We start from the raw sequence: 26,747 nt of genomic DNA on the forward strand, positions 1-26,747 counted from the left end.
CAGACAAGAAGTCGGCGATGGTTTATTTTTGTTTCAAAAGTACTCAGGCTCTACTGGGTTATTTTTTTCCCGCCCCTACTCTGGCTCTGATTGGCTCTGAACTGACATTTTTTCCCACGCACTTCAACCGCGCTCTGCGGTTGGGTAAAAAACATGCAAATCAACCGCGTCACTTGAGCTTCCGGTCATGTGACAGAGAACGAATGAATGCGTACCGCGAAGGTCACGTGGCTACAGAACTCATTTCTAGCGTTTATAATTACCTTTGTAGACGCAAGGCCCAACGTAACACTATTTAAACAGCCAAATGTATATTTTAGCAGCTATGATTAAATCGCAAGCTGTTGCATTTATTACAAATACATAAAATCGCAAAACAGGGCAATCTGTAACTGGTAAAAAGTCAACTGCGATTGTTTGTATCTGAGGCACCTTCCAAAGAGTAGATATTTGTCCCAAATGTTTCCTATTTGTCCTTAAGCACAGTACTGATGTTTTTACCCCGTACCTGTCTTAAGTTCTAAATTATAGTCCCTTTAGGATTTGACAGGTTGTATTAGGTTCCCTGAGAAGCTGAGGGTTCGTAAAGTGTCTTAACCTCTCAGAGTACAGCAGGCCACACCATCACAAGACAAGCAGAAACTGAGAGACCAGGAAACAATAAAATAAAGGTCTAACATATCTAAGGTATGTTAAAAATACAAGCTGCGGGTGCTTAACCTACAGTCATTTTCAATAAGTCACAAAGCTTACGCAGACCACTTCGACCTATTTCTTATATTTCAGTGTCTGACTACACAGACATTTTGAACAAAAAAAGTCACTGCCTGAATTACTCTTTCATTTGAAACCCTTCTTCTATCCTTACTTGAACTACTGTGTGTCTACATGCATTTTTGAGCCTGGATTTCAGACAAGATCTCAGGCTGATTCATATAGTTCATAGAAACAGTACATTTATAAAGGTACTGTGCTTTGTGTTGTGTCCCACTTAAAACACCTCTGCAAAGCATGAGACTTGAATTAGAGGTAGGGACTGAGGCATATGACGTGAATCCTCTCCATATTTCCATTACACTTTGACAAGTTGACTTTAGTGACTTTTCTGATCTATCACAGTTCATTTTGAAATACTGGAGACATTTTAATTTTCATTGGTGCTGGATTCATTTGTTCGAACTTAACATTGATTAATGCTGTGGCACTGGAAGTGGGGTGAACTCTTACCGACTAAAGGTGAGGGAGCAGGTAACATGTTCACCCTCCACCACATCCATCCATGAAGTTGCTCAAGTTATCTCAAAAGAAAAATTGATCCATTATAAACAAATGTTATTTTCAGGTGGAAAAGTGCAGACGTAGGCGTACGGTTGAGGGACCAATATCACTTATTTTTCCGCTCACCGTTTCGGGCGACCCTGGGATGATGAAACGCTGTTGAGCTCAACCAAATGAACACAAACCAACAGGAGTGATGCCTTATTATTTAGTCAGAGTACTGGAGTTCTTCTGTTGCACACAGTTTATTTAACAATATGGTATATAAGTAAGAAATGAGTCTTTTACCAGTTTATACAGTGATTTCATTCTCTCTTCCTTATATTTATAGTATTTTGCTTAATAACTAGATTTACAATAGGAGAAAAAGTAAATCCCCCCCAGTTCAAGTTTTCGTGAGAGGAATGAGGGTTGATAACATTTTGTTTTCCTCCAGGTGAATCTCAAATGTGCCCCTCATCTCTAGATCGCACACAGCTTAGTGTAAAATTTAGAGGATGGGGCGCCATCCGAGACGTGGCCTACAAACAACCGGTGATCATTCCACTTCAGCTTAGGGGGCTGGTCTCTTTCTCACACTCTCTTTACACTTTACAACATTTGTATGACAAAAAAAGTATGACAAATTCTTTTTAATGTCAAAACAACAATTTTCTACACCTGCAAGACAGATTTTCCAAATTCCAGGCCTCTGAGATGTAGGTTGCAGTCTTTGCTGTCTGTGTTTGTGAAAGCAGTCGGAACTGTAGTTATTTTAGTGACTGTGAGGGTTTGTGTGTCAGTGTCTTCATGTGCGCCTGCATACATGCCCGTGTATACACAACCTGCCGCAGTCCATTTCCTATTTTAATACAACTGAGTGCTCTTCATACACACAAAGAAGAGGGGAACGGTCCCTGAACGCATCATCTTGGAGTAATGGTACAACACTAGATAACAATTGCCAGGAAAGACAGCTTGAGAAGAGAACGAAAACCTGGCCCAATTTCCAGACAAAATATTTTACAGTTTGAACAAAAAATGCTTTTAGTTTCTTTTCCAAAGGTACAAAATAAAAAGATATGAATAATATAATGCAATTGTACATTTTCTTAAAAAAAAAGAAATGAGAAAGGCATGAAACCATACCAAAAACAAACCAAAAATAAATTGAGTATTGAACACATTTGGTCTCAACCAAAAAATATATTCTTTGTGATTTAAATTTCATTTAAGAAGCAACTTGCAAATCCCTCAACATCTTAAAGAAGAGACACCCATCACTTGGGTTTAGGAAACAATTACATTCCCTATAAGTGTTGACTTTTTTTCTGTGACCAAATTTTCTTTTTTCTTTTTACAACAGTTGAAACTTTTTACATGTCAGTACAAAAAACCGTTCAACCTTAGAAAGAACAAACAAAGCCCTCTAATGGGATAAAGAAACCGAGGGGAACCAAGGAGGAAGAAGAGTGGAAGGAGGGGTCCCTGGGAGCAAGATTGTGTTCTTTAGGTCCCAGCAGAAATGCTACAATCCCTCCACAAACTTCTCCAGAGTGTCCCCTGTAGCATCCCCCACCATCCCCAAGTCACTGTTCAGCCCCCCTCTGTTGGGCGTGTTAAGCTGCGGTAGCATCGCGCTCTGTTCTGGTGTCCCCAAGTGTCCCTGCTCCATGGATCCTGACAGCGGGCCCCCGAGTCCCGGATGGGGGGAACCCGAGTGGGGTGGATGTGGGTGCTGCGGCGAGGGCTGGGGCTGGTTCTGGACCTGCGGTGAGGGACTGGAATGTGGCCGCTGCTGGGGCTGCTGTTGCGAGGGCGGACAAGGGGACTGGACTGGCGCGGGGGAGCGGACCTGGTTGTTGAGGGCATTGGCTAGTGTGGGCTGGCCAGGGAGGTGGCCTCCACCCTGGGGCTGGCCGGCCAGCAGGTGGGTCTGGGGGCTCATGGGGCTGGGCTGGGCAGGAGAGCCCATCTGCTGCTTGAGGACAGCCTGCTGCTGCTGTGGAAGTTGCTGCTGCTGTTGCTGCTGGAGCATTCGCTGATGCAGTAAATTCTGGGTGGAGTCCATCCCCATGCCAGGTTGAGCCATCTGAGCCATGGGTGGGAGCTGGCCCATGGGTCCCCCAGCCGCTCCTGCACCTGCCTGCATGGCTATCTGTTGCTGTTGTTGCTGCATGCGGAGCTGGGAGTACGTAGCCGCTGTACCTTGCGCTTGGGCAGGGAACTGGCCAGGATGACCCTGAGGCATCACACCCTGTTGTTGCTGTTGCTGCTGTTGTTGTTGTTGTTGCTGTTGCTGCTGTTGTTGTTGCTGCTGCTGCTGCTGCTGTTGCTGCTGCTGTCTTAAGAGCTGCCGACGGTAGAGCTCCTGGATCTGGGGGGTGGTGTTCATCAGCTGCCCTTGAGCACCTAACGTGGCCATGCCCTGTGCAGGAGGCTGCTGGGGCTGCTGAGGGGCCATCCCCGGCCTCTGCACTGTCCCTCCTGGCATGGCCATGGCCTGCATTGTTGGCATGCCAGGCTGCTGCTGTTGACCTGCTTGCTGCTGCTGCTGTGGCTGCGGCTGGTTGGCATGGTACTTGGCTGTTCGCTGTTTGATGAAAGCAGCCATTAGCTGAGGGTTTGATTTGAGGATGTTTAGAACTTGCTGCTGCTGCTGGGGTGAGCTGGGAGACTTGAGGGTGCGGAGAAGGTCCTGCAGAGCGTTGGGTGCAATAGCACCAGGTCTCTGGGGTGTCTGTGGCCTGGCACCAGGCTGCTGTGGAATCAGCATCCTCTGGCCCTGCTGAGGTTGCATCATGGCTCGCTGCATGGTCATGGCCTGTTGTGGGGTCTGACCTGGGACAAGGCCTGGTTGTTGAGTCTGAGCTGCCTGCATGGGCCCTGCAGCTCCAGGCCACTGTCCTGGAGCCATGCCCGGTTGCATGACCTGTGGTCCCCGGGGCCCTGGCACCATCTGCATGGGTGGCTGCATTGGTCCGGGCATGCGCTGCTGTGGCGGCTGGGGGTTCATGGGCAAGCCATTCATGTTGACCCGGTAGTTCTGCTGGGCCTGTGCCATCATCTCGATGTGCCGTGCCATCTTGACTGCAGCAAGTGGAGGCTGCTGCTGTAGCTGCTGAGGTGGCTGGGGTGGCTGGGGGAGAGGGGACTGCTGTTGGTGTAGAGGGGAGGCCTGGGGCCCAGGCTTGCCCTGAGACACTGGTGCTTGTGGCTGGCCATTGCGAGGTGTGTTGGGGAAAGAGGGGGACATGACACCTGCTGAGTTGGGTGTCTGTGGCTGGTTGGAGAGTGGCTGCTGGGGCGTCTGGGGAGTGTTGGGCTGGGCATGGGAAGTGGGAGTGCTGGGGGCAGCTGAGGCTGGCGGGGACGGTAGCGGCATGGTTCTGCCTTGCATGGTGGCCATTCTCCTCCTCATCAGCTGGGCCTGCTGCAGCCTGTGCTGCAGCTGCTGCTGGCGAAGCTTGTGCTTGATGTTCAGGCAGAACGGGACAGGACACTTGTTCTCCTGACAGTGCTTAGCATGGTAACAACATAACGCGATAAGCTGCTTGCAGACAGGGCAGCCACCGTTGGTTTTGCGCTTGCAGCCTTTGGTGTGCTGCACCACCCTCTTCATCTTCTGGCAGGACGGCAGAGAGCAGTTGGCATTGCGACACTGACAAGCATGGACCAGGGACTGGATGCAGCGTTGGATACTCAAGCGCCGGCTCTCCTGCGGGCTCTTGGAGGCCTCCCCACTCTGGCTGTTGCTGTCGTCGTCCAGACCAAGGCCCCACTTCACCATCTGGTGCTCGTGTCCCTTTATGTTGTAACAACTAATGCACAGATCAAAGTCCTGCAAAAAGGGGCAGACAGGGAAACAGTTATAAAAATTAGTTGAACCAAGTCTGACAAAAAGATTTGTCATCTTAAAAATGTACTCTTGTTGTTAAGAAGACAAATTTTATGTAGTCCATAAATATTCCTGATTAATCTTTGTCTGTCCTTATATGACAGACTTCCACTTACAATGAACTTTTTAACAATGTGTGATTTAACTGTTTCAGGCACAGGATACTGACATAGGAGTTACTGCTACCAAATACAGCACACTGATAGTAGTAAGGGTAGTTCCTCACCTCGCACACAGTGCAGTGCCAGCGTGTCTCCACATGGTGCTTGCACTCATTGCAAGTGTAGACAAAGCGGTCCTGTCCCTGGTTGTGCAGCTCAACAAGCATGCACATGGTGCTCCACTTGCACCTTCTGAGAGAGCTGAACTCCCAGTGCTTGTCCCTGGCCAGAGTCAGGAAGGCATCACGGCCATCCATCAGGTCACAAGAGAGCAAGGGGTCAGGGTCAACAATGGGCGGCAGGGTGTTGGCCATGGGACCAGAGTGGAGGTGGATCACAAAGAACACCTTCAATAGATGAGAGAATGAGAGTTAGAGAAGGAAACGATTGCCCTTTATTCACCATCTAATACACACATGTTCATAAAATGCACCTTTATCTTCAAAACTGCTTTCAATATTTTTTATAAACTATAGAAGTAAATAACAAGTCTGACCTCTTTGTGCTTCTCCATGGTGGCATACAGCTTCTGGGACAGATCATTGGCTACATTCGGCATCCCAGGCTTCTTCTTATTGGCTCGGCTCACACTGCTCTTGTTTTTATTGGTCTTCTTGTTGTTCTTCTTCTTAGCGTTTTTGCTGTCACCTGGTGTACCCTGTGGGAGATACACAATGACAGATATTGAGCAAAAATATTATATTATCACACATTCTCACTGTGTGTTGACAGTTTAAAAGCAAGTGGTGTATGAAAGCATGTTTAACCTACAGAAGCTTGGAAGTGCAACATGGCTTTCAAAGATGATAACACGTGATCAGAAAGAGGAGTTAGAAATTTGTTTCAATGCTATGAACATGTCACAAAACCATGACACAATGTTTGCACCTCAGGAGTTTCAGAGGCTGCTGTGTTCTCCTCCTTCTTTCTCTCCTCCTCCTCCTGCTCCAGCTCCTTGATGCTCTCCTCCAGCACGTTGGGCCAGAAGTCACCTTCGAAGTACGGCAGCTCATTAGCGCTGGTCAGACGGTCCTCTGTTGCCTGTTTGAAGATGTCCTGAGAGGTGGACAGAAAACATTGACGATTTAAGTTATTCAAGATGTCCTTTCCTTGTTTTCAGTAATCAAATACTCAACATTTACGTGTTTCATGTGTTTACCTGTTGATACTGAAAAAGCAACGTATGTTCAGACTAATAACTATTCACATGAAATTCTACTACGAAATATGATCAGGAACACAGTAAATCAAAATCTGACAAAAGAACAGCCATCTCTCTATACAAATTAATAAAAGTTTTGCATGCAGATGTAAAACTTACCTGTTCTACATATTCAGACCTAAGGCCTTGTGTCAGTATTTAAAAGAACGTTTCTCTTCCTTACTTTGTAGTCATGTAGAATCCTCTCTGCAAAGGCCTTGTCCAGCATCTTTCTGTACCACTCCTGCAGTCTCTTCGGCTTTGGGATCTTCTGGTCAGGAGGATGGCAGTGGAAGATGTAGTCGTCTCCTTCACTGGGCGGACAGGCCCAGATGTGGCCCTGGGCATAGCTGCAGGCATAAACAGATCAAACATAAGACCAGAGCAGTGGTTAGGACATCTGCTGCCCCAAAACTAAATCCCATCACAATGCTAACTCCAGAGACTTTTCTCCGTGTTGTGTCTTTCAAGAGGCGAAGTGGAAAAGGAGTAGAAGAATTGGGCTTACCCTAGTTTCTTGACATATTCTAGGTAGCCAATGAGAATCTCGTGGTAGACTGCTGTTCGTAGAATCCGAGGTCTGAAGAAGTGAATACTGTCAAGGTATGATATGTAGACCCGTCTGCAGAGGTAGAGAGAGGGAACACAGTTAGTTCCACTGATAAAAAGCACCTGAAGTGTAGTCCCTTTATTACTATGTACTACATGCAATAATGGGATGTACAGACCTAGTGTTGGGGAATGGGCACTCAGAGCCGTACTCCTGCACGTGCATGCCAAAGAAGCACACGTCCACACCGTCAATCTCCTCAAAGGCAAAAAGTGCTTTGGTTCTGTAGGGAAAAGTTTCGGGCATTTCACCCGTGTCCACAAACCTGTTGTAATGAAGACAAAATAAGTATTAGAAAAGCGAGAACACTTTGTGATACTCAGTCTTGGGTTATTGCTCGCTATAAAAAAAATGTGTGTGTTATATGTTGGGAGGGTGTGGTCTAACACTACACCCTCAACACAAAGGTGTGAACTGTATATGAAGGTTTCTCTTGCTGTATTTGGGCAGGGTGTAAAGGTATGTTGCCATAAAAACAGTTTTCGATAGCTCAATAAGTACGCAGTAAAGCACAGTATGTCCATTTTTTATAATCTTTTTGAAAATTTTATTGTGAGTATAAACAAGTATGAACTGTCCGAGAAGTTGCCCTGCGTGTGTCTCTGCTGTTAACAACACTCAAGAGCATAATGGAACAATTCAAGTCAAGTGGCCTTGAGTCCATAAAAAGGTTCCAGTCAGTCAACCTGAAGATAACAGGTTCTTGGATAAGGGCCTCCTCCCTGCGAGGATGGGACGAGCATTGTAGACTTTGATCTTGTGTGATGAAATGAACACTCCTCTGAGGTACTCAGGGAGGGCGTGTACTCCAACTTGTCAAACATGCTGGTCCCACAATCACTCTGAATGGGCATAAAAGCTTTACAGAGGGCATTCAGCTTTGTATGGCAGGGAGAAAAAAAAATAAGCTCAGGACAAACATGAGCAGTGCCACCACATCTACAAATCAAACATGGCAAAGACAAGTTTTTGGTGGTCTGCAACATTATGGCCTCCCTCATCTTGAGGGATGACTCTTTGATTGTTCATTGCTTTGACCAAGGCAGTTTTAGAAGATAAATGATGATCAAGTAACACATCAAAGTATACATTACTTAGAATAATGAGCCAGATTATGGAGACTCTGTTCGTCTTTGGTGTAAAACTCTAGATAAAAACCTCATTTGAAACATTTTCACCCACTTCTGTCAATGACGCCCTCACCTGGCTTTCATGCCTGGTTTAACTTCCACCGTTTTGTCGGAGCTCGCCACCACTCGCACAAACACCTCTCCAGCTTCTGGGTGGTTCTGTCTCTTCAAGTATTTGTTCACACGGTCCTCTATATACATTCCCAATCGTGTGGACTGCAGCCCTATAGTGTTGAAACACAGGCGAGAAGTTAAAAAACAAGTCAGTCAGTTGTTTCAACTTTCTAGTATCAAAGAAAAGCAGGGGTTGAATTGGGCTGCACACAAAGTGCAGCAGCCTTAAATTCTAGCAAACAAGTAACGCACTAGAACTCATTTGTATGTGACCATGAGTGTCTGAGCACCATGTGCCATAAAAATAATATATTCAAGGGTTACAAACACCAAAGAACAAAAATACCATTGAAACCACAAGGGCAACATTAAAAAAACAAGCCCAACACAAAAAAACCACAAGGCCATAACTGCAGGAAAACTAGTGAAAGGGACACATATGCAGCCCATGTGCAGGTGGAGGTGGTTTGTATTATCTTGTGTCTTTGGTGCTTGTGAGATAAAACTGCAACAACTCGCTGACATTTTAAACACGAGGAAAGCTCTTTCAAGGACCTGATATTTACAATTCAAATGTGGAGAACTGAACTAACGTTTTGCAGAGAACTTGTTTTCCTTCCGTGTTTTACCACTCTTCTTTAAACAATTGTCACAGATGAATCTGTAAAGAAAAAGAAGGCGAAGTTAGACTTACTGTTATAATTAACACACAATAGGCAAATCTAAGAAAAGTAGATGTTGACATCTCACCCAGATGGCCAAATGACCTCGTAGTGTAAGACACATATTTGGTGCATCTTCCGTCCGCAATCTTTACATTCAACAAACCTACAGAAAAGCAAGTATGCGTTAAGCACGACATTTCCATGTTCTAAATGAGCTGCAACGTTCTCCACAGAAGTCTTACATACAAAACAAGATAAGACAATCAACACCACCTGACTCACTCTTTGCTATATTACCAGTGGTGGTCAAATGGTAAAAATGCAGATTGTCAGCAGCACTTCTATATGTGCTCTGACATGGATGAACCTGTTCCCGAATGCTACTGTTTGTATGAATGTTGATATCTTTACTGCTGAGGCAGCAAGCAACACAAACATCCCCATTCAAGATTATGTTCCTCCAGTCGTTACGCACTTGCAAGCCAGCCAATGCAAGTGCGCCTTTGTGGGAGGTTTAATAAGTATCATGCATTTTCTTAACGCTAAGTCACACTGACATTGTGAAAGACAATCAGTGCATATCAAAGAAATAAGGGCCTGTGTGCTCTCATGGAAAACCTCTCATTTGACACAGTTCCATTCAGCAGGCGGCGCTGCTGAGTTGCCCCAGGGCCTCACTGAAACCGAAGTGACTGATCAGAGAGCACCAGAGAGAAAATATGCAGAGTGTGCACCAAAAGCAAACAAATAAATCCAGATGTGGGTGGCAGAAACAAACCTTTAAAGATGTGATGAGGAAAAAATGAACTAGGACAAAGCACGATTATGCAACCCTAACTCCTCAAAGAAGCTCAGAAAGAACACACTTCTCTGGCAGTATTCATCCTTCTGACTGCATGGGCGTGAGAGTTTGCATCTACTTACGGTTCAGGGTCAAGTACATCATTCTTCTTTCGTTCGAACTGATCCTTCGATATCCTCCTGTCAGAGAAAAGAAGCAAAAAAGAGCAGCAGTGAGGAAAAACAAGACGCACACATGAACAGTGAGATGGGCATTTCCCTTTGTTCTTCAAAAATAATTTGAGGAGTTCCAGAAAATGGGGCAAAGTCGCACCTCACCATACGTTTCTGCAAATGCAGAACTGCAATTTGCTCTGCTTTTGTATCATAGGTGTATCAATATGTTGGTTTACTTACGTCTGTGGCTGGGCAGGATCATCTCCTAACGTCACACTCTCCCCCTGGATCTCATTAAAGCACTTCTCACAGAAATGATACCTGCAAAAATATCCAGTAAGCATTCAGCACATTCAACACTATACATGTAGCTGAACAACAATTAAGTGCAGCTCCTTGTTCTCTTTTTCAGTGAAGTATAACAACATATACATAACAGTATTCTGCAATTTTGTTATGTGTGTCCACTATAATTGCGCACAACATAACACCTGTCTTTCATGTTTAATAACACAGAGCGGGGAAATCCCTGAGCCCCCATTGAGAGCGTAAATGGATTGTGCTGCAGGATCCTCGTGCTGTGTTAGGCTGTGCTGTATCACTACTGCTGCTGTGCCGCTCTGCTCTCAATGTGCTCAGTTCAAGTGTGGGAGAAAAAAAAACGACTGCAGTTACACAGTTTATACAGCAGGCGGTGCAAGGGAACGTGGTGTAAGCAGTCATATGATGGCTTCTAACTGAGTGGGAAAGGCAACGATGCTGTTTGCGGCCTTAACTAGTGTTACATTTTCATCTTGCATTCTCTCTATAGGTGCTGAGCAAAAAAACAAAACAACAACAACAAAAAAAGCACAATGCTTCGGTGCTCTTAGGTTCTTCACAGTGTTTCCCTTTATGTGCAGCGCTGGATGTTGGGAGCAAAACCATGTTGTAGTGACATGCAGTGGCGGGTCTCGAAGGCAAAGCCATTAAAGCTGATGCTGTCAGGATGACACTACTGCCTGGATCACAGTGGTACCTCTAGAACTAATGAGGAGGTGTGTGAGACGATTCAGTGAGATTCCAGCTAGTGAAATATTATTTTATGAGCAATACATAGTTGACTTCACAGGCACTGACAAACACACACATCTATCCACACACACATACCTGTTCTGGTAACTGTAGTATGTGCCTCCAGTAGGGATGGTGCAGAGCTGCTTGCCATAGCAACAGAGGGTTTGAGGGGAGAACTCGTACTGCAGACACAGACAACAAAGGTGGTCAACAAAATTCAAACAGAATCGTTCAATAAACCCCTTCCATCAGGAGTGTTTTTTGTTTGTTTTTTTTCCTATGTTTATTATCATCGTTAATGTAAGCTGATATTTAAAGTTTAGCTCTCAGTGCCTGGTCAAGTGGACATGAATGTGAATGTGCACAAATCACTAATATTGACAACCACACAGTGGACAGTAAAACTCAAATTCATCCAAATGAGTCAAACTGTTCTTGCTTGTTTTACCAAACAAAATCCGGGAGTGAAAGTTGACAGTGGCTTTTCAGTAATTCGGCAGCCACGTCACAAAATGAGTTTTTAAACAGCCATTTATGGCTAAACAGTATCCCTCACATCAATGCTTTTTCATTCTTTCACTCCTCCGCCATTAATTGGATCATGAACTTCCCTGCTGTCCACCCCCTTCGGCTCACCTTCCTCCCGCAGCAGTATCCCAGGCCCTGCATGACAGGGTCGATCTCTGACTCGAACACCTCTGCCAGTTTGGAGCAGTACTTGTAGACACGGGACGTCTTGCGGTTGTAGAGCCAGGCGTTGTTGAACATCAGCCAGACATCATCGACATATTGCCAGGGCTCCTGGTATTGGCCTGTGTCAAGCTTACGCTTTATTGTGGACAGGTCTATTGGGTTCTTAACAATGTCAAAGTAGTCCTACAATGAGAAGGATAAATACAAAAAGTGTGTTACAGACCAAAGAGCAAAAACAGAGCAGCTGAATTATGTGTGTCAACCAAAACCAGCCACAACATTAACCAATATCCCATGAGCATGTGTCATCATTTCAAAGTTTTTGTTTTAAGGAAAAACATTGGGAGCCAAGTGCATGTGTGCTACCTACCGGGATACCCAGAAGCATGGGGTCTACTGGCTGTCTGAAGGGCAGCGACTCAGGGTCCTGCCTGTAGAGAGACTCCAGAGTCGGCATCAGAGCCTGCCGCAACTCCTCAGGCTTAAAGACTGAAAAATGAACAAAGGAAAGGCAAAGTCAGTCTAAATAAATCATAGCACACACACAATCATACATAGTGGGATGTATTTGGTGAAATTCAGTCTCTGTATTCCCTCTCCTAACCCTAAACCTAACATACATGTGTTTGATGGTGCAGGAGACCAGAGCAACAACCAAATAGAACTGAAACATCATGTTAGGTAGCCTTCAATAGGTATCGTGACTTGTCGAATATATTCTATCAGTAGCCCGTTCATTATTTGTGTAAAATACTGGCAACAACTCATGACCGTCTCACAGTCGGCCCCGAGCAGGCTTATTAACATGACTGAAACTGAAGGAAACCCTCTCTGACTGTTTCAGTCAATCACAGACTCGACGAAGATTTTATCCGTCCCTCAGTATCAGACTCACTTTTCCTCCGTGACTGAGAGGGGGATGAGGAGGTTGTGCTGTTGGCTCCACCTTCTTCCTCTTCTTTGGGTTCTGTCTTGAGCTCAGACTTTTTCTCCTCCACATCCATTGGCTCTGGCTTTTCCTCTGGCTCCTCCTTCTTCACCAGCGTTGAGGCAGAGTCTTCCTCAGTCTACAGACAAAAAGGCAAATGATTAATGTCATGGACATATGTTTTCCTTGTCAGTAGTGCAAGAGGTTTTTTTTTTGTCCCCTAAATTTCTCAATCTTTTGATAATCTGGTATCCTAAATTTTCAGTGATGTCTAAATGAAGGAGTGCAATTACATGCATTTCACGTTGGTACAAAGCTATTTAAAAAGCAGCATAATGAGATTTAATAAATAAGACACCATTTCCATCCCAGTTGGATTTTCATTTCTTGTCCAAGACGAAAAAACTGACTTGGATCAAACATTGTCTGATCCATCTGAATACATTTTGTAGCTTGGAGTCTGCAGACTTTGTGCATTTCTCAAAATTAAGGACACACGCTTTTTCCCTGGTGATACAGATTCCAGCACCTCAACTCACAGCATATATAAGAATCAATCTAACCAAAGCAAAAATTTTAATTTGTTTACATCACATCAACAGCAACACCATGTTACATGAAATCTTAAATTCAGACTAACATCTACTGGTAAATTGCTCACTCCATTCCTGTGAACGTGTTTTGATTCTTTCTAAATTTTAATGCACATTGCTCCTTGTCTGCAAATCAATTTTAACTGAGACGTTACCCTTCAAGTGGGCACTTGTGATTTGTCAAGTATATAAGAAGTCTTATGAGAGTCCAGGCATTGTTCAGAGTCAGTAATTTAAAAAGGAGTCTGAATCAACAAATGGATAGATGATTTGGTTTACGTGTATTTGTACACACAGGTTCAACTCACCTCCATCTTGGGCTCAGTTTTGCCGCCAGCTGCCTCAAACTCCTGCTGGTCATGGTGTGCCTCCGCTTTGACCTCCTGGACGGGCAGGTCTGCTCCGACATGCTGCGAGTGAAGGTCAGCGCTGGCGGCAGAGGCCGGTGTGGGCACCCGGTTATCTAGGCTGGCCCCTGATTGAGACAGCTGAAACAAAGAGGAGAGAGGCATATAAATTATGATCTACTGGCGACAGTTCAATAGTTCTTTTGCATGCAAGGCTGAAGCCACAGCACAGATGACCACCTCCCACACTGATTTCATTGCTTCCTTAAGTTGAAAGATGCATCATTCCCTTTGTGATGGATGCTACAAACAGTGGTGAAGATGCAGTTATCAGACAGAAAGGTGGATGTGGATGGGACGGGTTGGTACATGGCAGTCAGAGGGATGGGAGTTTGCAGGGGAAGGGGAGTCAGAGTGGAGGGCATGCGGAGGGTCTCAGTCTCACCGGCGTGGAAGGGGGTTGAGGCGGGGGCTGCGTCTGTGTTGCTGCGGGGGGCTCCGCCTGGGGTTGGGGCTGGGTGGGGCGGGGCGGGGTGGCACCCGGGGCTGGGGCAGGGCCAGGGAGAGTGGGGGTGGAGCTGCGGCTGGAGGGCTGGGGGTGCGGCAGGTTAGTGGCCCCCCCAGCCGTGGAGGCAGAGGAGGCAGCAGGCGGAGGCGTGGAGTGCAAGGGGGTTTGGGAGGAGGCTAGCTGAGGGCCCAGTGAGGGGCCAAGTGCATTCATGGGGAGGTTAGCGCTCTGCTGCTGCTGCTGGAGAGAAGGACACATACAAAGGGCAGGCGGACACACGCGCACGCACGCGCACACACACACGCGCACACACACACACACAGAAGATAAGCAGACAAACATACAGTCATAAGGTCAAACAGACAAACACAACACCACATACAAATTAAGGTTTAGAGACCACCTGGTGATTGGCATGAGAACAATTTAGAGTAATTAGTATGTAGTTTGATTTGTGAAAGTAGTCTGAGTTTAGTTCCCCGGGAGCTAACTGGAATTAGCACAACTTCATATCAACTCTAAAAGAGATAGCATTACTGAAATCAGTTATCCAACATAGTTTACTGGAGCTCCACACTCCCCATCTTTCTTCATGTCTCACCTGGGTGACGGCAGCCTGTGCAGGTGGCTGGCCCATGCCAGGCCCCACGTTGACATTCATTGCGCCTGTTGCAGCGACTGCAGCAGATCCTGGAGGGAACTGGGTCTGAGCCAGAAACTGCCCCTGGCTGGCCGTCTGGCCTACCATGTTACCACCACCATGTCCAGCCATCATGCCCTGAGCCTGGGGCATCCTAGATGGAGACATGCCCATCTACAAGGCAGGAAAAGAGAACGTTACTTAACGTCATGAATGCCATGGCAAAGATGACTCACATTACTAGCATTCCAGCTCCTCAATAAAACAGCGATGCCATACAATTAATTTCTTCCATCTACACTGAGGTCGTGCGAGTGTGCTTGTGTTTGTGAGTGTGACTGTGATTCTAGGGCACTTTCTTTCACTGTCTTCTGGCTGATGTCTGCAAAGTCTGTATGTCTATAGAGCTGAAACAATTAGACAAATCACTTCTTGTTTTTGTTATAACACAAGAATAGTCCAGTGCTTTCCTTTAAGCGCATGTTTCATCACATCAAATTCATGTACTTCCAAAAAGCTGGTAAAATCCTGACAGACAACTGACAATATTTTGTTTTATTTCATACACCATTTAAAACATTTACTTTTAATATGAATTGTTAAAATAAAGCCTGAAGGAAAAGCATGAAATTTGCATTTCACAGGCTTTCAATGATTACTATATTATTACAAGGGGCTGATAAACAATTAAGGAAATACGCATCCCTACTAGAGCCCAACCGATGCATCAGCACAGCTTTTTAATCAGCTGATGAAATTGAGGAATGAAATTCACAAAAATGGCCATGACGCACACCTTGTATTCATTGTGGTCCTGTTCTGAAACAAGACGCATAAAAACAGGACAGATTGTTTTGTACTAAAACGTTAATGTCTCTATTCCACAGCGCTGCATGGACACATCTGGCTAAACATGACAATGCAGGGCAAGAAACAGTCTGCTCTTCACTTCACGAGTTACCCACGTCTACTAAAAGCAAGTCTTCTGCTTTGCTGTTACCATCTTAATATTCACCAACCACTCATGAGCTGACGAGTCTGCTACATTTTTAATAAGCCTGCGGTAGCTTTAACAGACAGGCAGAGTGTGAATTTACCAGCAACTAGGTGTCAGCTCATGTTACTTATATGCCTGTGTGTGTGTGTGTGTGTGTGTGTGTGTGTGTGTGTGTACTGTGATTTGCATGGCCCCTGCCCTTCTCACCGCTGGGACGGAGCTCATGTTCATTTGCTGTGGGTGGTTCATGGGTGAGGCAGCTCGGGCTCCCATTGGTGCCTGGGATATCTGGGCATTCGGCAGAGCCATGTGGTTGAACTGGTTGATTCCTGTACAGAAGAGTGGACCACAATGTTCAGCAATGGATACACACAACTCAACAAGAAATGCAGAACCACTGCACAATGCCAAGATACCGCTGATAGCTGTAACCTAGCAGCAACCAATACATAAACTTTCAGTTCAAGTTAAAGCTTTATAGGAGTCCATTTTCAGGTAGTTTTAACTACACAGTTCAACCTCTGTGGGTATGCTGAAGTACTTGCACAGCCAAAGTGCAGCACATGGCATCTCATAGCAGTGCCAAAACGTTTGTTTGTCTTTCATGTCATCTTGCATGTGAATGTGTTCTGCTTCACTGACATGCTTCTTTGCTCAGACGTCAAGATAACGTAGCTCAGTATTTCTCCTTTTATCTTCATTTCCTTTTCTGCTCCTCTTTGTACATCTTCCACGTTGTTCTCCACAACCATTTTTTTTTTACTCTTTTCCCCATTTTAAGTTCTAGTTGTTTTAACTGACTGTCTCTACGTAATCTGAATCTGAAAATACCATGTGTCACATACAACACCAAAAACATACCTTGTGAAACCTGCATGCGATTCATAATCTGATTTGGCATGTTGGACAGAGGAACAGGTCCATCTATTAAGCAAAACAAAGAAAAACACTGAACCAAAAGGCAGCCTGAAGAGCAACATTACCAAGTGTATTGAATGTATTTTCTGAAAATTAAAGAAACCTCTATACCATCTGCTCATAAAATAAGCACATGTCATAAAGTATCAGGTACTTTATGTGTATTTGGAAGATACACAGTTGTCAATGGTTTCCAAAACAGTTCCAAAAAACTTTCAAAGAAGCATTTAAAATATTTAAAAAGATTTTACCTGAAAGTCATGTAAGTGTTTTACTCACTCTGTGGCCTTGGGCCAAAGGCATTGGGCTGGGGAAGGTTAGGCTGCTGGGTCCCCTGGGTGGCCAGGGGTGCCTGATTCATGATCTGCTTCTGTAGCCTTGAGCGCCTCTTCTCCTCCAGTTCCTTTTGGATTTTATAGATTTTCTCAGCCAGGAAGTGATAGTACTCATCCTGGAGAAAGGGAAACACAGATAGTAAAGTAGCTAAAAACAGTAAGCAGATCACTTGTGGCTATCCAAAAAGGTTTTGTGTATGGCTGATAAAGAGAGCAATTGATAAAGTGAGCAATTCTCCAAGTTTTGTCCTGTTTGAAGCAAGTTTCAGAACACCAACCCTGCTGTTAGCTGACTCGTACATGTCCCCCTCCACCTTTCTGGCGTAGGCCACCAGGTTCTCCATTCGTCTGTCCTTCAAAGCTGCCGGGTCAGGGGTAGGGAATATGGCTTGTACTCTGCCACAGAAGAGCAGATGAACATTGCTGGGGATTTCTACGACTGTACTTCAAAACTTTGGCTTAAAAGAACAGTGACTGGAGGATGACTAACAAGCATTCTCAAAGTATTACATCTCTTTAGGAGGGGTACATACAGTTTGTGTACGAGGTGATTTCGCAGGTCCTGAGTGACGTGCTCATGCCACGCTTTCCTGGTGCCTGTGGCAGAGATGGGTGCTGCTGTGGGTAGATTTCCCATTGAGCCCACAGCTGACCCGTCTGACAGCAGCTGACTGGAGGTGGAACACGATGAAGGTTAGAAGCTTGTATGTCAGTGTCTTCATACACAGTGTCAATTTATTTCAAAACTGGACTGTCATAAAAGCATCAGATCTAGTGAATCTGTATACCCTAGGTAGCCGATTTAAGTGTCCTACAATTGAAAAAATGTTGAGGGTCAACATATGCAATGTGGTTAGCGGCAGGGACTGACTTGTTAGTGTTGAGTGCATTGGGAAGGGAGTCGGTGTGCAGGCTAGTCTGGTCTGAAGAAGTCACCCCCATTGTTGCACCTCCAAGAGCCATCTGGTTACCTGTAAATAAAGAAAGCTGTGAGCAAACAGCAATGCCTCCACTTCAAAATCGAGCTCTGAATGACCACCATGTCTACAACTCTTCACAACAAAGACCAAACTAAAATTTCAGCTTGTCTTGATGAAAAGGCAGCTTGACAACAAACACCTTTTTCCCCACTATTTTTCCAGATTGTGATTTCATTTACAATTTCAAAACTCAGTTATACCTGAGTATTTTCATATTCATTTCACACACATTCTTAGACCCATTCAAGAGCCTTGAGTTAGGCTTGAGAGGTGTGCTGTGCATTTACATGCTAATCAATACATATATACAAACACAGATGTACTTCGAAGGGGACCAATATCGTAAGGTGTCTAAAAGTGCGCACAGAAAATATAGGAATAACATCAGCCTCTCTGGCTTTACCAAGTGCATTGATGGATCTCATCTGCTGTGGAAGCTGCTGTTGTTGCTGGGCCTGTGCGTTGGGTGCTCCTGCTGTCTGTCCTGGGCCCGGGGCCTGCTGAGTCTGGGCCTGCCCAGTGGCCTGGCTGCTGTAAGGCAGCCCAAGTGCCGCGTAGGCTCTCTGCATGGAGCTGGGGTCTATGGGGGTTGAGGTATTGATTGTGGGAGCACTGGGCTGGCCCACACCAACTGAGGACATGGGGTTCTGAAGGCCCGTATTGGGGGAGCTCAGCTTGGCTGTGGAGAGAGACAGAGTCCGAAACACTCAAATACAATCATACTGAATATACTGTTAGCAGTACGCTGCAAAGATGACAATCTTGCTTACTCTACTGCTGCAGCAGCTAGAATATAGAAACAAAATGCAAATTCTGATAGCGTGTGCCGAGCCCAATAAATATGAAGAGTTGTTTTGGTGAAAACACAACAAAGACGTAGAATACTTTAAACAGGTAGTACCAAATACACATGCATATGCACTTTGACCTATGGTAAGATGCAGTCACATGGCAGCATGATACAGTGAAAACATCAATGTAAGGGTAAATAGTTTAAACAGCAGTGAACTGAATAAATGCATAAATCCCTTCAGGGGACAGAGCATTAGCATATTTTTGTGGGTTCAGGATCTGGTCAGGCTAAAAAAGCTCTTAGTTTGTGCAAAGACAAAAATCGGAGGAGGCAGAACAAAGAAATACTGCGCTCTGTTTGTGTTGGCAGGAGAGACAAGCCCCAGCATCATGTTCTTTAACATGCACGCCAAACAGAGACAGACCAACGCTGGAATGCTGCAAGTGATTAAACGTTCCGAGCGGAGTGGTGAAGTAACGAAAAACAACTGAGAGGGGACAACAGCGGGAAAACCTTAAAAGTAACTAATGTAAGTAATCTAGGGAGATATAACAGAGATATGGAAGTTATCTAGAGAATGATCAAAAAGTCTGTGAAGCTGTGACAACATTTACATGGAGAGTGAAAAACAGAACAGAAAGAAAAGCAGTTTTAGAACGACGCAGAGAAAGTGTCAAACTTGGCTCCGCTCCAGTGGGGAGTAGCAGTCAACAGCCCAACCAATGGCTCAGCAGGAGACCTCTAGCACACACGCTCTGTTTCCACCCCCTCTCCCTCCATCACACTCCCTCCCTGTGTGTCAGATTACAAGCCCAGCAGGACCACATTTAGTCATCGAGTGCTTTTTGTCATTGTGGATAAGCACGAACCTCAAAATAAGCCGCCTGCGTATCTTAGTGGCAAAACATACACAGATTCTACACACAAACATCTCTGGCTGGTGTCAGAAAAGCAACAAGCAGGCCTGATTGTTTCTGAGGCTGTCAACTATTAGAGCTCGATATACCAAAATAATCTCCCATAATGACCGAGATAAAGATTGAGGCCTTTGTAAAACAAACCATGTCTAGATGACCTGTTTATTCAACAGTCAACAGAAGTCATTCAGCCTTGTGTTTTGGTGTCTGTGCTTACGTTGACTGACTTGACAATTGTTAAGCGATAGTGGGCCAGAGTCTGATACTTACGTTGCTGGGTGCGCTTGTCGCTGGCGTTCTTCAGCGGCAGGCAGACGGGACAGTCGTGTCGTGTGCAATTTTTCCAGTGGGAGATGATCTGTCTGGACGACGCACAGTGAGCCACTGAAATGGAAAGAGAGCAAGAGCAACAAGATTTAGAATCTTAATGTCTGCCCTATTTGGTCACCACCAAGTCGTCAAAACCAGGGAAAGTTCATCCCAGTACTGATAATGAAACAACAACCATTTTTCTGACAGTTTTTATTGTGTTGAGCTTCTTTTTGTTTTATATTGTTTTACTAACCAACATGGCATCTTTTTTCTCTCCCAGCTCTTCATCTGTATGCAATCCCAGTGGCAGTCACAGCAATGTAGACTGAGCACTCCTGGTCAATTACAATGCTTTAAACTGCCAGGTTGAACCATTTAGAAATGACTTCCTCAGTTTATAAAAGAAGTCACAAAAACATGAAAGGACACGCTGACAGGCAGTTAGATATGATTCATTGTTTTTACTGGTTCTGGCAAATTTTTGGTTTATTGCTGACTTAACACTGCATTTTTCAAACAATATGTTAGTCATTAGTTTCTTGGGAGAGTTTGTTTCTTCAAAACCTGGCTGAACATAGGTTTATGAAAGAAAAGAAAATACCATAAATACTCAAAACACCGAGTATTATATCTCAAAACTAGGACAGCACAAACATGCTATGCAAACACAATTAAAGGTTGGACCTAATGGTTCTGTGAGAAAAAGAGAAAGGAAATAAGGACATTAGCAAAATGTATAGGAAGTGAGACAGATGCAGAGTTAATTTGGATGATACGCATTAAGTGATGTATATCAGTAATAATAATAATTGTAATTATAAGGAATGAATAATGTCAAACCCAAACAGTGTGTGCTTAGAATAAATCTGACCCTTGAACAAATGTAGCTGAGGATCCCTGCTTTAAACTACAATTTTCAGTCTGTGACTAAAACTAAATACAAATTTCTTTTCAAAATAAACACTGGACAGATGACCAGAGCTAATGGGAGAAACTAGAGAAAAGAAACGTGTCTGCGCAAAACTCAGGGGTCTCAGGTTCAGCTCACTACACTAATTTCCACTCTTGGAAAGCTGCTGGTTTGGCCGAGTGGAAAGGGAACCTAAACCGCATTTCCTGGTGCATGACTGAAAAACTGAGGCGCTTTATTTCATCTAGGGCCAGGCTAATGTGCAAGCAGGTAATCTGACAAGAAATCACAAGCAGGCTAAAATCAGCCTCACTAGCTGCCTGGCACTTCTAAGTACAGCCACATACACAATTTACTACAAACGCCAAGGGCTACACATACACAATCACAATTAAACTTCATTATCTTTGTAAAAACACCAATACTACTGGCAAAGACTCAAACATAGCAGGGCTAACATACCGATGTAGTGAGAAACAAAAAGGCCACAAATTGAGGTCCAATGTCAATCCAAGCACTAGTCGTAACTGCAGCCTTCAGAGTCCCTCAGGTGAAAATTAACTAAGCCAACAGACATCAGATAAATCTTTGAGATGATAAGTGTGTCTTAGGGAAGAACATGTCTCTCCGGGGTTATTACACTGGCACCAAGAAGCACTGATCCTGAGCAAGAGGGAATTATTTGGCATGCAGGGAGAAGAGACATAGCTGCCTTCACACTTAACACACCTTGGCCTCTGAGTACATTTGGCTTGAAATTCAACTTAAACATTCAAGTCGACGGGCAGACGCAGCCAAATTTAAATGAGAGTAGCTTGAGGTGATTTCATTGCAGCAATGCTGTTGCTGACACAGGAGGAAGAGGAGAACAGCAGGCCTATCCACCAAGATGTGAGCGTTTTGTTTTCTTGAATGGACTGTGCTGAGTGTGGGTTAGGCAGAGCCACATGGTATGATCAACAAGGAGTCAAGGGAAACATATGTCTGCTCATGTCTGGACTGCTGACCTCCCTATGGAGATTAGGATGAGATGGGGGAAGAGTTGGCCACACAAATAATGGGGTATAACTGAATATGACTGGAATAAATCCTGCATCCAGCCCTTCTCTGTATTTTTATGCTTTAACTGTTTTGATGTATGTCATTTATTTTCTTGTAAGTGCTACTAGCATTGAGTAATACAAGTTTTAACACACTTCTGCCTTTTTTTTTTTTTGCAAATGCCTGCACATGACTATATCTGGGCCTTATTAGCTGATAAACAAAATGGGACGATAGCACAAAGCCTGAACCTAGTCCAAGCTAAATTAAAAACTGATCTCAATACCATAAAAAGTTAGTATTTTACATCTTTTTTTCTAAGGGTATGTGTAGGTATTCTTCCAAAAAAAGGTAATTTTCTGTATTTAGCCATATAGATATCTACCCATCCATCCATCCATCCATCCATCCAATTTCCAATACTTATTTTAAGATCTATGTAATATCCCTTTTAACATTGAATTCCTTGATTTGTACTTCAGCAGCATGTCCTCGTTTTCAGAATTTAAGTGGCTGTACGAAGCCAAAGAGGAAATCAGGGCACTTCTTTTCAACAGAGACTCTTGTTGGCTATTGTTGGCTGTGCACATAAGATGGAAGATCCTAATTGGTCAAGTGAGGTGTCAACTGAAGGGTCAGAGTGCTGCTGTCCTTTTGAAACCAACATCTTGCCTATGGGTACATGCTTACTAGGGTTAGAATGGAGTAAAATTGTAAGATTACTACATCTGTCAGCTTCTTTGAAATGATAAAACCACTTTCCATGGATTATTATAGTGTTTTTTACTACATATGTTACTGGATTGGATCATCTGGAGCTTTGCCAATGTAACCGGACAGTTCTTGTTGGAGTGTTATCAAACGGTGGATTACTAGCCAAGACTTCATTGGTGGGCTGCTTCAAATTTATAGTCTTTTGTTTTTTGTTGCAGTTGATTGTACATCCTGTTGTGATTGTACCTTGAAATGGTTTGAATCAATTGAATCACAAGACTCTTAGCTTTCCAACAATGTGATGGCATGAGTACAAACTTGCACATAGCAGTTGTGTACATAGACAGACAGGGTGCTTAACACTCTGACTGGCTGTTGGAGCATTATGACGGTTTTAACGCTATGTGATGGGCAATTTTCAATCATTGGTACTTGGAGATTGAAAGATTGAAAAAAACAAACAAACAAACAAACAAAAAAACTCTACTTGGCAAGTAGAAACAAAGTAGAAACTATACATGATGGCTGCTGCAGGTGTGTGACATGAAAGGGCAAAAAACTGTTGGCTGATGAGAAATTTCATCCTTAAAAAGGCAAAGTGTTAATTAGGGATGGATTGCTTTAATTTCCCATCCCTAGTGTTAATGCACAACTGCCCACTCTAAACACCCAAATGAATGTCCCATTAGAGAAATCCCCATCTATGCTGATGCTATTTTGAAGTACTTTATTTTCCCCTTATGACGCTATGGGTTGTTTTTAATCACTTGCTTGTTTTACATCTGTTATTTCCAAGCAGTACTTTTTAAATGCGGTAAGCGTGAAACCAATGTTTTTGGTTTTGTTTTTTTTTTTTTTTTTTTTACATTTTTTTAATTTTTAAGGACTCAACACAACTGTCAGAAATCTACTGCTAAAAGCAGTAACATCTATGTCATTGAGGTCAATTTGTTTATGACTGGTTAAAAAAATGCAAACAGTCAACTCTTTTTGTCAAAGCTACAGATTTTTGGGGAATCGTGTGTAGCAGGGAAAGCTACATACTGCCATTCCTGATTTCAGGATGACAGGAGGATTTACAGTTTTTCACATCTTCTGCAACCAACTTGCAGAATTTCAATAAGTGGCTTGTGTAATCTGCTTGGTTTGTGTGGTAATTTTGTCAAATCCAGGAGAGGTGGCTGTGTGATCTAGGCTACATCCCAAAACATTGTCATTCAAATGTCTCATCAGCAACTAATCTCTAACAAACAAGGATGGGGATTTTACAGAACATCCAGTCTATAGTCATAATCCAATCAATCTGGATTGTTATCTTTTTCTGGATTCTTTATGAGAAGAACTCAGTTTATGGTGTCCTATGTGACCAAACAACAGCATTGTCTCTATCAGAACAAAATGGCTGTTTAACAGCAGAAAATGACCAATTTGATTAAATTTCTGATCGACTATTTCAAACGCTGCAACGTACCCTGGCAGGACTTGCCGGCCTGGCAGTGGGTCATGTGGTTCAGGACGTTCTTCATGGTGCGGCAGTGAGGCAGGGCGCAGGCCCTCACCTCCCCGTTGGCCTGCTCCCGTCGCTGGCACTTGTGTGCGTGAAGCAGCAGGACCAGCTGCTGCTGGATCAGCTTGCGCTTCTCTGGGTCGGCTGTGGGGCCTGCAGAAGGCACTGCCACACCTCCACCACCGGCCAGTGGGAGCATCGCCGCCTGCTGCTGAGGCTGCTGTTGGAGCTGCTGCATGGACAAAGAAAAGGGCAGACATAATGTCAGAGTTGTAATGGGTTAAAATAGTGACTTCAGTCTCTTTTTGCTGGCAAAACCCCAGCTGTAGAGAGACAAATTGTTGTTAGTCACTTAAAGTGAGATGATTCTCTATATGTAGGTAACACACTGTATTCATGGCTTCAAGTAACACTAAAACGATTAGTCAGTTAGCAGCTCTATACTATAAAATGTCTCCATTTTATTTTTAACTGTTGGTTAGACAAAATATGCAATTTTTTCACTTGTCTTTACTCAAGAGTTTAAAATCAATGAAATGGTACACAGGGGAGTACATACTTTCACCAATCCGAAAAACAGGTCATGAAACGCCAGCCCATTAACAGCATGTTTAATATCAGGAGCTGCAAACATTTTTATCAATTTATCAGCAGTGAGACATTTGATATGTCGACTCAAAATCCAGACACTTTTTAGATTAGACTAGATTAGATTCAGCTTTAATCTAATCTAATTTTCTTTATACCAATTGGCAAATCAGTGTCTGTATCTGCTCAGCAGCCTTTAGGGCTGCTCCGCTGACATTCTAAGAGTCCAACTGAATTGATGTTTTGTCATCCAATTCTGTAGTCAAAATAATAATGCCAAAGCGTTTTTTAAATGTATTGCTAATAACACAAATGCTCATTTTGATCTCATCTGACTAGAGGTGTGTTTCTGTGTTTGATTCACAGCAGCTTAAATTGGACTGTAGCCGACATGTCCGAGGCAGACAGCCTATTGTTAGTCAAGAGTACTGGAGAGTAAGGACCACATCATAATCTAACTGGATGACATTTGCAGGTATGCTTACATGCTGCAGTGTCCCAAGTGAATCCTTGTTTGCTCACTCGAGAAACTCAGGTGCAGGACAAGTTGTGTGTTCATGTTCGTAAGTTAGACAAGAAGACTAACAGGAAAGCTAACGCCAGTCGCTGTTGATGAATGACCCAACACTGACGTCATTGCTTTAAGCAAAATTTGATTAGCTGTATGGAAGTTAGGTCTCCATCTTATTCGAGGGAGACCTAACACTATTCCATCAATTCATTGGATATACTAGGAGGCACCATCATGAAACAAAAAAGAGACAATTTAGATAAAAAAATTCCACAACACTCGTTTTGATATCACTGATTGATAATTATTGTAAAACACAGTTAAAACGGAAACACTGATTAGAGATGGACATTAGCATGTCCACTGAAGGTGAAAGGACACAGATTTACAGATCATCAAGACACACTGGCATGTTTAATGACCATCATAATATATGTAATTATCATTTTAGCCCCAACATTCTGGTCACTGTGCAATAATGGAGCAATGACTTCTCATAATGATAAATCGGTAACTTTGAACTATGAGACTCAAAATAGTACGGGATACTGTTGATAGCTCCATGAGTGGTATAATGAACCGATAACAAACTAATACGATTTGTGTTATTATCTGTATGCTTATGCCTGCATGTGTGTAACAAGGACTAACCATGTTTGGCACACTAGTGACAGCAGCCCCTTTGAGCTCACTGGGGAAGGGTGGCAGGCTGTTGGCAAGGGCAGTCTTGTTCTGGAGCTGCTGCTGAGGGTTTAGCTGCTGGCCGGGCCCTGTGGCACCCTGACCATAGGGCTGGGCCCCAAATGGACCCCCATTGCTGCCCAGGCCCATCTGGAAAGACAGACAGATGACAGAAAAGTTAATATAATAACTTAGCAGCACTAGTTTCAAAGAATGAGAGTATAGTCTACTTTAAAGCCCTGAGTCCTATAGGGCCTGATTAAGAGATTGGTCAGAGAGTTCATCAGTTCAAAATATTAATGTGATGTGTTTCTTACTGTCCTACCAGTCGTTTTGTCATGTACATTCAACTACTACCTAACCAGCAGCTAACATCTGTCTAAGAATGATGTGGCCAAACCATGTGCAAAAATCTTCTCAGTTCAGACTAGGGATGTCAGTTTCAGTTAATTTTGCTTACGATAGCCTGACACCCATTAACTGGTAACTAACTGGTAGCTAACCAGTTAATTTTGCACATTATTACAACGGACTGCAATGTAATCCCTGTTTCGTGCACCATCAGTGTACACTGTAGCATCTGTTCTTGCTACAGGGTCAGATTGTTCTACTAAGTGTCCAACAACATCATGTAAAGGATCCCTACAGAGATGGGCCTTTTTGTAAAGGAGTATGATCCTTTTTGTTTAACCAGAAGCAGCCATTATATCGCTCTTGATAAAGCCAGACTCCATTTACAGAAACAGTGATTTAAAATACACCTCATTCAAACTCAACAGGCATAA

At 43.9% G+C, this 26,747-nt stretch overlaps 1 protein-coding gene across 4 annotated transcripts in view; it reads right to left on the minus strand.

The window, feature by feature from the left end:
* Positions 1-1,504: 1,504 nt before the first annotated feature.
* The window catches only part of crebbpa (CREB binding lysine acetyltransferase a), a 42,825-nt gene continuing 17,582 nt past the window's right edge, over positions 1,505-26,747 (minus strand). Inside the window, exons 3-31 of one of the 4 annotated variants that reach the window (XM_076728880.1) lie at positions 25,933-26,112; positions 24,147-24,414; positions 19,969-20,082; positions 18,392-18,667; positions 17,880-17,979; positions 17,542-17,679; positions 17,287-17,404; positions 16,953-17,124; positions 16,617-16,679; positions 15,963-16,084; positions 14,720-14,932; positions 14,056-14,355; positions 13,572-13,751; positions 12,638-12,809; positions 12,113-12,231; positions 11,686-11,925; positions 11,143-11,231; positions 10,234-10,314; positions 9,961-10,017; positions 9,122-9,199; positions 8,965-9,032; positions 8,331-8,481; positions 7,246-7,392; positions 7,026-7,139; positions 6,702-6,867; positions 6,205-6,372; positions 5,813-5,974; positions 5,382-5,663; positions 1,505-5,098 (exon numbers count right to left, since the gene is read on the minus strand). In XM_076728880.1, coding sequence (XP_076584995.1) covers positions 2,786-5,098; positions 5,382-5,663; positions 5,813-5,974; positions 6,205-6,372; positions 6,702-6,867; positions 7,026-7,139; positions 7,246-7,392; positions 8,331-8,481; positions 8,965-9,032; positions 9,122-9,199; positions 9,961-10,017; positions 10,234-10,314; positions 11,143-11,231; positions 11,686-11,925; positions 12,113-12,231; positions 12,638-12,809; positions 13,572-13,751; positions 14,056-14,355; positions 14,720-14,932; positions 15,963-16,084; positions 16,617-16,679; positions 16,953-17,124; positions 17,287-17,404; positions 17,542-17,679; positions 17,880-17,979; positions 18,392-18,667; positions 19,969-20,082; positions 24,147-24,414; positions 25,933-26,112 — 6,651 coding nt within the window. In that variant the 3' untranslated portion in view covers positions 1,505-2,785. Of the gene's footprint in view, positions 5,099-5,381; positions 5,664-5,812; positions 5,975-6,204; positions 6,373-6,701; positions 6,868-7,025; positions 7,140-7,245; positions 7,393-8,330; positions 8,482-8,964; positions 9,033-9,121; positions 9,200-9,960; positions 10,018-10,233; positions 10,315-11,142; positions 11,232-11,685; positions 11,926-12,112; positions 12,232-12,637; positions 12,810-13,571; positions 13,752-14,055; positions 14,359-14,719; positions 14,933-15,962; positions 16,085-16,616; positions 16,680-16,952; positions 17,125-17,286; positions 17,405-17,541; positions 17,680-17,879; positions 17,980-18,391; positions 18,668-19,968; positions 20,083-24,146; positions 24,415-25,932; positions 26,113-26,747 lie in introns of all 4 variants that reach the window. The other 3 variants (XM_076728879.1, XM_076728881.1, XM_076728882.1) reach the window with 3 other exon arrangements.

The sequence above is a fragment of the Chaetodon auriga genome, chromosome 4 (assembly GCF_051107435.1).
Source record: "Chaetodon auriga isolate fChaAug3 chromosome 4, fChaAug3.hap1, whole genome shotgun sequence".
In the NCBI taxonomy this organism is placed as follows: Eukaryota; Metazoa; Chordata; class Actinopteri; order Chaetodontiformes; family Chaetodontidae; genus Chaetodon; species Chaetodon auriga.